The following is a 12,341-nucleotide window of genomic DNA, read 5'->3' on the forward strand; positions in this document are numbered from 1 at the left end:
TAGTAATGGTGGGGGTGCGGGTGCACCCTTTGGAAAAAAATTAGTGTAGGTTTTATGCAAAAATTCCAATCGCACCCCTTAAAAGTTTGGTTAAGTTCTCTAGTTGCACCCCCAAGCAGTCGGTAACTTTGCAAGAAGTAAAAAAAAATGTGTAATTTTCCGGCCATTCAGTCGGAACCTCTGCAACTGAAGAGGTGGAAATGTAGGGAAGAAGATGGTGTTTGGGTAAAGTTTATTATTAAGGGGGTGGGGGTGGTCATCACTCATCACTCACAATACCCAATCAAGTTCCGCCATGTCATCAACCATTATTTCATCACTCACAACTTTTTTTAGTGGCAATGGTCATCACTCACCACCACACCCAACAATTTCCCTCCAACCAACAATTACCCTCACAACCTCAAAATATCACGCGTTAAAAACATCACGGAAACTGAATTTGTGCATGCCCATTACTCGTGAACATTTTAGTGGCGGTGGATGTTTGGTTTGTTCCAGGCGTGATAAACGATGCATCACGCACCACCCCGCCTCCCCTTATATTTATTTCTAAAAGTAAATAATGAATTGCCTACTGTAACACCCCAAAAATGTTTAATGTGAAAATAAGTAAAAATAAATAAAGAACTTAACGTAGTTAATGAAACATGGCAAAATGGTAGTTAAGTTATGGGAAAGCTTAAATTTAAACACACTTTCAAAGTGGGAGGGTTCAATGTGTAAAATTGTGAAATAAATAAGAAATAAAAAAATGAATTGTGGGTGAAGTGTGGGTGTGCGACGCTGGGATCGATCAGGAAGGGTAAACCCCTTTTTCTTCTCTAGTTCCTCAAATCTCTAACAAATTGAAGGTGTTTCTAGGCATAAATCGAATGCATGTGACCAAATTCTCAACCATCTAAGGGTTTCCTACATAGGGTAAGTCAAATTATGTGATTTGATGCACTTTCATGAACTAGGGTTTAATCAATTCGTGAAAATTGGAGAAATCGAGCCTGTATATGAATTAGAAACATCATTAGAGGATGTTTTATGCTTGGAATTCGTTTGTATTGATGGATTGAAGGAAAACCCATTTGTTCTAATAGTATGATGGTTTTGAAGTTAAATAAATTGAGTAGTTTTGATTGATAAATGTTTATGTATTAGGATATTGATGAATTGTTATGATTGTAGAATGATTAAGATATGTGAATTTAGTTGATTAAAAGAGTCGTGAATTTTGCTAGTGAAATCGTGCATTGGATACATGTACATAAGGCTTACAATGTTGTTGCACACCATGTGTTCGTTAAAATGCCTCAATGAAGAACTATGTGATTTTGAATGTATTGAAAGTATTGAATTTGCATAGGGAAAATGTAGTATTTGATACATTGCAAAATATGAAATGGAACGTGATTGAATGCGTGAATGTGATTATTATGTAGTGAATGAAATAATCTAAATAAGAATGAATTATGTGTAGGAGTGAAAGAAGAAGGAGCTAATTCTGGTTCGCAACAAAAGGCTCAAGAACGAGGTAGGTTCGATTTACTTACAAGTTTATGTAATGTTAATAGTTGTTCAATTATCATTACAAATCCATGTTTATTGCTAGTCTTATAACCCATTAGTTTCTAGTTGAATTTATAGAAGGTATGTTGTTTTATGCTTTTAGATTTTAATCGGTGATTTACCATTTGTGCTATAGATTATGTTAGTCAAGATTATTGTGGATCGAAATATGTACAATGATCCGTTATAAATGGGTCCTATGAAATGAGAATTTTAGAAAGCAACTTGTATCTAATTCGGTTTGATCCAAAGGAACCGAATGATGAAAGGAAGTAATGAAAGAAAAGTATTAGTTCGTGTTAAACGAACTGAATGAAAATTGTGATAAGAATGTTGTTATCCGTTACTAACGGGTAAGTAAGGAATGGAATGTTATGTCTCTGATTGAGACGAGAATGTAATGACCTGTTCAACGGGTAGTATGAGCAAGGAAAAGAATGATGTAAGGGCAAGAAATGTGTAAATTGGTTTATTTGAAAAAGGTTAATATGATTACGGATTAACTCTTTCATTGTTGTTTGATGTAGGTAAAACCTCAATTTAATCGGTTCGGCGTCTTGGAACGAGCACCCACATGTATTTCGCCTATAAGCGTTTCCGCTACTTTTAGTAACAAAGTTATGGTTAAAAGTATTTTGTTGTAATTAGTCTTGTTTAATAACTAGACTTTTGGAGTTCGACTTGATGTGTCTTTTTAAAATTTTCTAGTTGTTGGTAACTATTTAAAAGTATGTTATGCTTTTATTAAGTCCTTTGAAAGTGTCGTTAGCTTACTAAAAAATTAAGTTTGTCAAAACAGGGATGTGCCCATGTTACGAACGGGTCATGCCGAATTTTCTAAAATATTTCATTGAAATTTATCTAAGTCTAAAGGGTAAGAATGGGCGTTATAAGTTGGTATCAGCGCATAGGTTTGAGGGATTCAAGTGCAAGTATTAGCGCTTGAACTCAAACGGATAGCTCGCGCGATGGTGTGTTCGTTCCAAGGCCTTAAGAAAGGTAAATGTTTAAATTTCTATAAGTTAAGTAGGAATAATGTGAGGTTAATATGAAATTATAAAGTGGTATATGGGGCTGAAAAAGTGGGAGGATTAAAACGGAGGGTTGGGAGCTCGTATGACTAAAATCGGACTTGGGAAATGGATAAACGACTAAACAAAGAGCTGCAGCAAAACGACCGCAGGAAGGCCCGTCGCCGACGCCGGTTTGGCCCGTAACCGACGCGGCTATCCCAGCCGACGGCCTAACTCCCTGTTGACGCCACGAATTACCCGACACCATTTTTAAAACCCCGTCGCCGACGGCATGTAGGGGCGTCGCCGACGGCTTGAGGTACACCAATTCGCTGAAATTTTTATTTTTCATAATTTAAGTTCCCGTGCTTCTCCGAAAGCCCGTTTTATGTTCTTGTCAAGTAATTAGGAGATATAATAGGTTATGTAAAGTTATGTAGATCGTTGGTGATGAAGTAAAATTTATAAAAGTCGAATGTAACGGATGGAATGGCATGAAATGAATGACGGATGTATAAAGTGGAGTTGGAAACGTATGATAATGAATAATGAAAGAAGTAAATGTAGACTAAAGTACTTGGATATGTGAAGCAACCTGAATTGTTAATAAATGAATATAAAAATGATGAGATTAGTGGTGAAAATAATTTGAAGAATGTGAGTTAGATGGAATTCGTATGAGAATTCGAATAAATATATGCTTAATCAGAATTATACATTAGAGGCTTGTACCTTGTACTTGAATGGTGTGATGCTTATGTGTATTTAATGATTTGCCTTGTTATGATTAAGAGACGAATATGTGCTAAATGCGAATCATACGAGCTTATTAGTAAAGGATATGTTGGAATTATGTTATATAGTTAACTTGAATGATATTTACTATTTGTAGAATCATGAAGCATTAGCATGTGAAAGTACGTGAAAGTGAATGTATATATGTGTATTGTTTGGAGGATTTCGTAAATTGTATATATATCATACAAGACGAGTATGAAATACGTAGAATATTAATATTATGGCCTATTATATTTAGATGATTACATGTTCAAAAGTTTAAAGTGTGTAAGCAAGACAGTTGACTATCTAAAAGTCAACAGTATAGGGATATCATGGAATGGCCATTAGACACAAATGTTAAACTAAAGAGTTAATGTGTTATGTAGTAAGTGATTTACGTGTTATGCTTGATGATAGTTTAGTCGTATGGAATGGAAATGAGATAACCATTAATAAAAGTCTCACTCATACGAAATTTGATTAACGAAAGTCAATTAACGTGTGAATAGAAAGAAAGTGAATAGTTGTATGTACGCTCACATAAGTTAACAATGTTACGAATGTAATAATATGTAAAGATGGAAATCTTGTCAATTGACTCAAGCATGGATGGCAAATGGGGTAAGAGGAAGCAATGAAGCAAGCATGAACAGGGACATTAAAGGTAAGTGATTTCGCCATCACTTCGAATTTATCCACATGAAGATGTATGCGTGTTTGAACAGTCGAAATTAAAGTGAAACGTATAAATAAATGAGAAATGTTAAGATATGTTTTGGTTGAAATGGTTGGCATAATGTTAAACCGGTAAGACCTCATTATAGGGGTAAACCGATCATAAATTCTAGTTGAGAAGTTTTAAGGCGGAAATGAGAACTTGGTAATGTTAATGAAAGGTATGGAAAGAATATCAGTTGAGATGTTAGCTAAAGACATTTTGTAAATATGTTCGAATTGAAAGTAAGTACAACGCGTACTACAATACTTATATACAATAAGTATTAAGTGGTGATTAATTTGAAAAGGTCAAATCGTAGAAGTCAGTAAATAATAATTATTTATAAATTTTGGAAATATTACGTAAGAAATGCAACGTGTAATGTAGGATACTTATTAGTAAGAGACATGTTAGAGAACGTAGGTGAATTAACACCAAATACGGCGAACGAACAAATGGAAATGGTATATTAAGGGATGGTCATGTATTGACCGAAGCTCGAGAAAAATACGAGAATCATCTCACTTATGTCCGGTGAAGCTAGTAAAAAGGGGTCTAACGATTCTTAAAGGATCGGATCAATATAAGAGAGAAAGATAAGAATTAAAAGTTTAAGCTTACGACTGAATGTAAAACAAACTTAAGAAAGAAGGGTGGGATCCGTAAGTAAACACGGATCAAACCAGTTAGAATGAAAGGTAATAAATTAAAAGACGGATTAAACAAGTAAGAATAAAAACTAAGAACGAAACTCAAATGAGTCATACGGGTCAAATGGCGATCGCCATTTGAACCCGGTATTTAATGTTCGATTTGTCAAGTTTATTACTTATAGGTAAGCATAATGTATGGGCATGCATTGTCACAGTTTGGAAAGTATTAACCGTCGCAAAGTATGAATAACGAGTCAAGGGATTTGACCCGCACCAGGTATGTATAAAAAGATTATATTTTTAATAGGAGCTTAGGGCTCGACTAGAGAATGATGTGTCAAAATAAGATAACTGATACACATATGTAAGAATGTATTTACAATTAGACTTCCGAAAAGTCAAACGAAGTAAATGAAGTCCTTGCAAGTATGCAAGTATAAGGTACGAACGTGTACCTCGATACGAACACATTAAGTAAGGGGGTGTTAGTCTGACTTTGGAAGGTCAAACTGCGAAAGTTGGCGAAATGACCAATAAAATGAAGGGATAGTATGTAAGAAATTGAATGTATGATATGTTTTAGCATGTACGTAAGAAAATTGTGAAAGAGACAATAGGCGAACAAAGACCATGTAGGACGCAATTATGAAAGGTTATGTGCTAACTATTTATTTATAGATAAATATGATGGAATTCTTAGTGAGATGATAGTAATAAAGCTAGTGGAAGGATGCTCACGAGTGGGAGCATATTTCATGAATGAATGAGACCAATTCTGGTACGGAAGGTACATATAAAGAAACGGATCGATCCGGCACACGGATAACCGATTTATGCAATGAAGGCGAGGTTAGCAAAATGTTTAATTCTTGATTGATGATTAAGAATCCGTAGATTTATTTGTAAGTGTGAACAAAATGAATGGTAGGATAATTATGGTATGGTATACAATAATGTTAGGATCTGAGGCTGTCATGATTCATGTTTGTTTGCATAAAACGAGTAAGTGCAGCGGAAATGAGTAGCAAACTATGTAAACACAAACAAAGGAAAGTATAGATTGATAAACAATTGCTTTTCATTGATTCAAATGATTTACATAAAAGCAAAAGATTACAGTAAAAGCTTACAATCTAAACTCACCCTCAGCCTGATACACCAGAGTTGGTTGCACAAGATGAAAGGATGAATTGAGGAGAAGAACTCACTCAAAACGATCAAGTGTAACAGTACAGAGTACTGTCATACTTATAGGCAAACCAAACTACTGATATACTTCAGCTGACGTCACCATGATAGTGACATCTAACGACCTAACAAACTACAAATACTGTCCTGTACAAACTACTGTTATATGAAACATCTGATATTCACTAACATACAAAACAAAATGAAAACTACTGCTTCACGTTCCACTGTTGTAGCCTTAGCACAGATGTTGAGTCTTCAATGCTTTCTTCAAAGGTGATCAGTCTTTGAGAGGGCAGTGTTTGAGTCTTCAGCAGCACTTAGGGAACAGCAGTAGATAGAGCAACAGAGTTTGTCTTTAGCAGTTGTTAGGTAATCATCAGAGTTTAGTTTATCAGTTGTTGTAGTTGAGCAGCACTTAAGATTATCAGTTGTTAGATAACCACTGTCAAGGGGAGAGATTAGAGTAAACTGCTGCTTATTTGAAGTCCACTGATGGGATCCGGTTTTGGCTTTACATTATCTGTTCCTCTGTTAGGGTTCAATCTCAACAATCTCCCCCTGGAACAGATAATGCCAAAACCCTTCCTTATTCAGGACCTTTATTTTTCATCAGAAGTTCCATTGCTTTTCTTTTAAAATCTTCCTCAAAATCCTTGGAACTTGTATCATCCTCGTCCCTGCACAGTGTAAGCTCAAGGAGATCCTGTAGATCTTCAGCACTTAGGCCTAGTGCCTGATTCCTTGATATATGCTTCATATCACCATTGAATCTGAGCAAAGTCAATACGTGGGTCTTTTGATCAGACATCCACTTTAGTATTTTTGAATTCAATGGGTTTCTTGGGAGAGCTTTATTATCTGATGAACTTGAAGTGATTGGCCTGAAGAAGTGAAGAGCAGCATCATGAGCTTCAGACACTCGTATGAATGCTTGTTCAATGATCTTGTTGGCTTCAGCTATATCTGCTTCAACTTCTTTGTCAATCAGCTCACTGTTTGTGATGCCTGCTGATGACTTTTGGCTTACTACTTTGACCTTTTTAGCAAGGGTTTGTAGCTTTGCCAATCTTTCTTTATCTGAAGCTATTTTCTTCATAGCTTCTTCAATCTGTTCAGCTTCTTTGTCCTTTTCTACTCCAGCAGATAGCATTTCCTTCTTTTCTTTACTCAGCTTTGTAACAAAATCTTCTGCTGTGCTGATCTGTGTTTCGAAAAGTTTGACTTGCTCTTGAAGCTTTTTGTAGTCAGACCTTTTAGGAGAGTTAGAGGCTTTCATCCTCTGCTTCTCAAGTCTTTCATAAGCTTCATCAGTTTGTTGCCTAGACCATTTTGATATGGCTTCAGCAGTGCCTATCTTAGCATCCACCAACTCCCTTTTCTTCCTTTTATACTCAGCAGTGAGATCGGCAATGAGTCTTTTGTACTTACTCCAGTTTGGAGCAGTTTTCTTCTTTGAAGGATCATTCTTCACCTTTTGAATTCTCTCTGCCTCACGCTTTAAAGCTACTAAAGGCTATTCCTCAAACTGTTGTTCTTCAGCAAGATAGAACTTTTCTTTCATGATGTAGGCTAGAAGCTGTTCTCTGAGTTTCTTCTTTTGATCAGCCTTTTCTCTTTCTAGCTCTTGTGCAAATTCTTCTATCTGCTTTACCTTGGTGAGGTAGAACTCCAGTCTTGTAGCAAAGCCTTCTTCGCTCAGTTTCTCACTTTCACAATTAATTTTAGCTCTAACTTTTGCTTGCCTTGCCTTTATTCTGAGATAATCATCCATGTCTTCTGGAACCATATAACCGATGAGTGAGGAGAATTTTCTTTTTGATGGGTCTGCTTCTGTATAAAACTGCCTCATCTCATCTTTGATGGCTTCTAATTCTAGTGGATACTTTGCAGCATTTGGATCATGACTACCTTCATCAACAGTGATTGGATTTCTTTTTCTTTTCAAGAGCTGTGGTTGTGATATAGGAAGAGATATAGGAAGAATTAGGGCAGTTGTGGATGACTGACTAACAGTGGTTGAAACAACTGGTGTCTCAACTGCTGTTGTCATTACAACTACTGATGTATCAGTTGTTGTCTTCTGCTTTTGAGCAGGGGATGGAGAATGGGAAATGATATTTGAAGGTGGTGATGGTGGTGGTGACTCATCATCAGGAATGAAGACCCTTCTTCTTTTTGAAGAGGAGACTGATGATGTTTTGGGTGGATCAGTGGTTTGAGATTGGATGGCAGTGGATTGTGATTGACTAACAGTGGTTGAAACAACTGGTGCTTCAATCACTGTTGTCACTACAGCAGATGTTGTAACATCTGCTGTCTTCTGCTTTATGGCAGGAGGCAGTGGTGGTGTGGCTTTGGATGATGGTGGTTTGGTGGTTTTTGGTTTTGATGAGGATATTTGTGTTGTAGACACAGGTGGTGGTGGAACAGTAGTTGCGATGGTGTGTGATGAGGTGGTGTGTGTTGAAGGTGTGTGTGTTGATGAGATGGCAGCTGTTTGGCTACTTGCAGCAGTTTTTGTAACTACTAGTGTATCAGCTGTTTTGGGTTTCTCAGGTTCAATGTGCATCCCATCTTCTATACCTTTCTTTTTCAACCTGTTCTTCTCCCCCTTTTTAGCATTATCTGCCAGGGGTGTATCCATGAAGAAAATGGCAGAAGGAGCTTTCTCACTTTGAGCATTCTGTTGAATCCTGGCCTTTATAGCCTTGATATCAGCTTGTGTATCTTTAAACCGAGATTCAACCATGTTGGTCAGCATTTTTACTTGATTTGCGTGCTGTTTAGCAGCCAATTGTTGCTGATGTTCAAGCAGTGGTTAGAGAATATTCCATAGCTCATTTGCAGCAAATGCTTGTGGAGCAGGTGCTTGAGCAGGAGGGGCAGAAGATTGGGCTATTTGAGCTTCTAACAGCTGCTGCACCATATCTTTTATTTCTGCAACTGAAGATTCCAGGTTTTCAACTCTGGCCGTCAATTCATTATATCTTGAATCATCACCTGTATTAACAGGATCATCTGAATCCCCACCAGTAGTGGTTGTATCAATGTTTGACTTAGGAAGTGATTCCCAAATATCATCCATTGATGCCCCTTGTTCTTGGTACTGGGGACTTCTTTCTTCAGCAACCGATAGACCTTTGATGGTACCAGTGGTTATATTTAACTTACTGGTGGTTACCGATGTTGCCATGGAAGAAATTGCCTTCAAGGGAGTCTTAGTTATGAAACAACTGTCCAACTGAAGATCTGTTGATCCATCAGTTGTAGTTGCTGTTCCACTTGAACTATCACCAAGAGTTACTTGTAACTCAAGGGGTGTAACCTCCTCAACTATTGCTGGGATAGCAGTGTAACACCCCAAAAATGTTTAATTTAACAATAAGTAAAAATAAACAAAGAATTTAACATAGTTATGAGATATGGCGAAACGGTAGTTAGTTTATGGAAAAGCCCAAATTAAACACTCTTTCAAAGTGGGAGGGTTTAATGTGTAAATAATGAATTAAAAGGTTTTAATAGCAAACAAAATAGAAAAATACCCACATTTGGGGGTTCTGGGTTCGACGATCAGAGCAGGGGGGAGAACAAGCAAACCCTAGCTTGCTAAATCCCATCAATTCACTTGAAATCTCAAGGAGAACCTAATGCATGAGCCCCTATTTTCGAGTATCTAACCCTAATTAGTGAAGTGGTAAGTTTTATTTTCTGAAATTATGATTTGTAGGATGAGGGTTACAACCCAATCTCGAATTTTTATGTCTAAATGTGAGAAATCTGAGTTAGGGTTACATTCTAGGACAAGAATTATGTTGATTTTTAGGTTATTTGAAAGATTTTGGTAAAAACCCACTTTGTGAAATTGTGGTATGAATAGGATGATCAAAGAAGCTATAATCATGTGGAATCTTGAAATATGATGATGTAGTAATGCTTGAATCTTAGAAAATTTATGTAGGATAAAAGAAGGTTATGAACATGGGTTGAATGTTGATGAATTATAAGATGAACTAGTAGGAATTCATGCTTTGTATACTTGTACATAATGCTAGTAAATACGATGCCCACCAAGTGTTTGATGAAATGCTTAAAAGAATAATATGTATAATTTGGAAGGTGAATGAATGAGATTTAGTTGTACTAAATAAAGGAATGTTATGTGTTGTTATAGGCGCGAAAGAAGAAGGTTCCAACACTAGGAAATCGGAAAGTTCACAAGATCGAGGTACGTTAGTGTACACCGCATTTCTGTATTTATGATGTTGTCATATGTATAATAATCTTACTTGTATTGTTTGGTTATGTCAAAGTTGTTAGAATTGAATTCTATGATTTTTCGAAAGTAAAAGTAAGGTCCGTCATAACGGATTGAAAGGAATGAAGAAGTTATGAAAGATAAAGCATCATATCCGGTTCTTCTAGTTGAACCGGGTATGGGAAGTTATGTATGCAATGGACGAAAGCCTACTCGATCCGTCTTTCTCGGATCGGGGTATGATGTAAGAATGAAATGACTATGATTGTTCATTATGAACAATTCGAATGAAGGTGATGTAATGATGCTAGTATCCATTCCTAACGGGTATGTTAAGTAAAGTATGCTTAGCCTCAATTTGAGACAAGCATGTAAGGAACCGTTTAACGGTTAGTAAAGTAATTGAATGATGCTTATCCGAGAAAGAAATAAATGGGTTTATTACCGAAAATTGTTAGTGGCGAAATACTAACCTATTTGTTATGTCAAATGTAGGTAAATCCTCAATGTAGGCGACTTGGCAAATTGGAGCGAGCATATGCACACCTTATGAACATCAAGCGCTTCCGCTATTATGTATTAATGTTTTGGGTCAAATGTCCGTTTTTGGTATGACATTGTTAGTAGTTACACTTGTTAATACTTGGTGTATGGTCTTAGTCGTGTCTAGTCGAACGGGTCGTAAACTTGTTTGTTTGTTGATGGTTAATACAGGGATACACTCGTCTTACGGACGGGTCATGCCCAAATTTTGTTAAAATCACGTGTTAATGATACTAGCGTTTTTACCTTTTAAGTTGTGAAAGATTTGTACATTTTAAAAAGTTTATGTTTTTAGCGTCTTTTGGATGTCATTTCTTTTAGACGCAAAATAAGGGTGTTTCAAGTTGGTATCAGAGCCAAGGTTTGAGGGATTCGAGCATATGATGTGATGCTTGAACTCAAACCGACGACTCTTGCAAAAGTGTGCTCGCTCCAAGATCGCCAATGAGGTAATAATTTGAGTTTTCGATTTAATACAAGTATGTATGGTGTGTTTACGATAAATATTTAAGTTAAGTATGTGGAGTAGTAATATGGGGAGGTGAAATGGGGAGTTTTAGGAACCGTATAACCGAAACCGGCCCGAAGAATGACTAAAATACCAACAAATACAAAAAAACAAGGTCTGCAGCGATTTCAGCTAACGGGAGGCCGTCGCCGACGGGCCTCTGGCCGTCGCCGACGCCCCCATGGTGCCGACGCCCTAAGTTTCTGTCGACGGGCAAAAGTGGCCGACGCCACATTCTAGGCCCCGTCGCCGACGGGAGGCCAGGCCGTCTGATGTGCGTGAAGTGTGTTATATTTTTAGATATATTTTTAAGCCCTTTTTACACTTTTAGCCAAGTTTTAAATTTATAAAACACGATATTTACTAACACTAAACACACATATGGGCAAGTGCACCCATCGTGGACGTAGTATAGTGTTGGTAAGATACCGAGGTCGTCCAAGGACACAAGAGCTTTTAATACCGGTTTATCCTCAACGTCTAATCAAATCAAAAAGTTAGAAAAATGTTTTAAACTAAGAAAAATAAAAACTAACTAAATGCTGAAAAAGAAAATAAAATAAAAACAGATAGACAAGATGAATCACTTGGATCCGACACGTGTATTAGTATAACCTTTGATTATTTTTGCACTTTTGCACTTGTTTAAGAGATTATCTTAGTTATTGTAGTAGGCCCCTTTTTCGGAGGTGACGTTACCCTCAACCCAGTAGTTTGAGTCAGCAAGGATACAATCCTAAAGGGTCGGATTATTGAAAGATAATGAATTAAGTTATTAATGCAAATTATGGTAGGCCCCGTTTTCGGCGGTGACGTTACCCTCGGCTAAGTAGTTTGAGTCAGCAGGGATACAGTCCTAAATAGCCGGGTTATAGTATTAATAGTAGTTAGCTTATGAGGGGGTCAAAGAGTTTGGATCCCCGCCATCCAATACCTATGGGCATTGAAGGAGATCCTACTAAATTTGACCCAGGTCCCAAGCAGGACCTCTAAACGCTGAACAAGGGCAAGACCTTTACCAAACCGTTCCCTTAACCCCCGACCAGGTAGCCAACATACCTCCATATAGACCGTGGAGATATGAATGGTGAAAATCTTTTATTTTATATAGACAGTAAAA

The 12,341-nt window shown here is 37.0% G+C and overlaps 1 protein-coding gene across 8 annotated transcripts in view; it reads left to right on the top strand.

The window, feature by feature from the left end:
• Positions 1–762: 762 nt before the first annotated feature.
• The window catches only part of LOC110879028, a 33,059-nt gene continuing 21,480 nt past the window's right edge, over positions 763–12,341 (top strand). The window contains exons 1-5 of one of the 8 annotated variants that reach the window (XR_004867566.1): positions 763–921; positions 1,472–1,525; positions 3,932–4,017; positions 10,087–10,140; positions 10,666–10,966. Coding sequence is in view for 3 of the 8 variants with exons in the window: in XM_035977721.1 (XP_035833614.1) it covers positions 5,484–5,573; positions 10,087–10,140 (144 nt within the window). In the remaining 5 variants the exon portion in view is untranslated. Of the gene's footprint in view, positions 922–1,471; positions 1,526–3,931; positions 4,018–4,037; positions 5,574–9,283; positions 9,610–10,086; positions 10,141–10,665; positions 10,967–12,341 lie in introns of those variants that run through there. The other 7 variants (XR_004867567.1, XM_035977722.1, XM_035977723.1 and 4 more) reach the window with 7 other exon arrangements.

The sequence above is a fragment of the Helianthus annuus genome, chromosome 9 (genome assembly GCF_002127325.2).
Source record: "Helianthus annuus cultivar XRQ/B chromosome 9, HanXRQr2.0-SUNRISE, whole genome shotgun sequence".
NCBI classification, from domain to species: domain Eukaryota; kingdom Viridiplantae; phylum Streptophyta; class Magnoliopsida; order Asterales; family Asteraceae; genus Helianthus; species Helianthus annuus.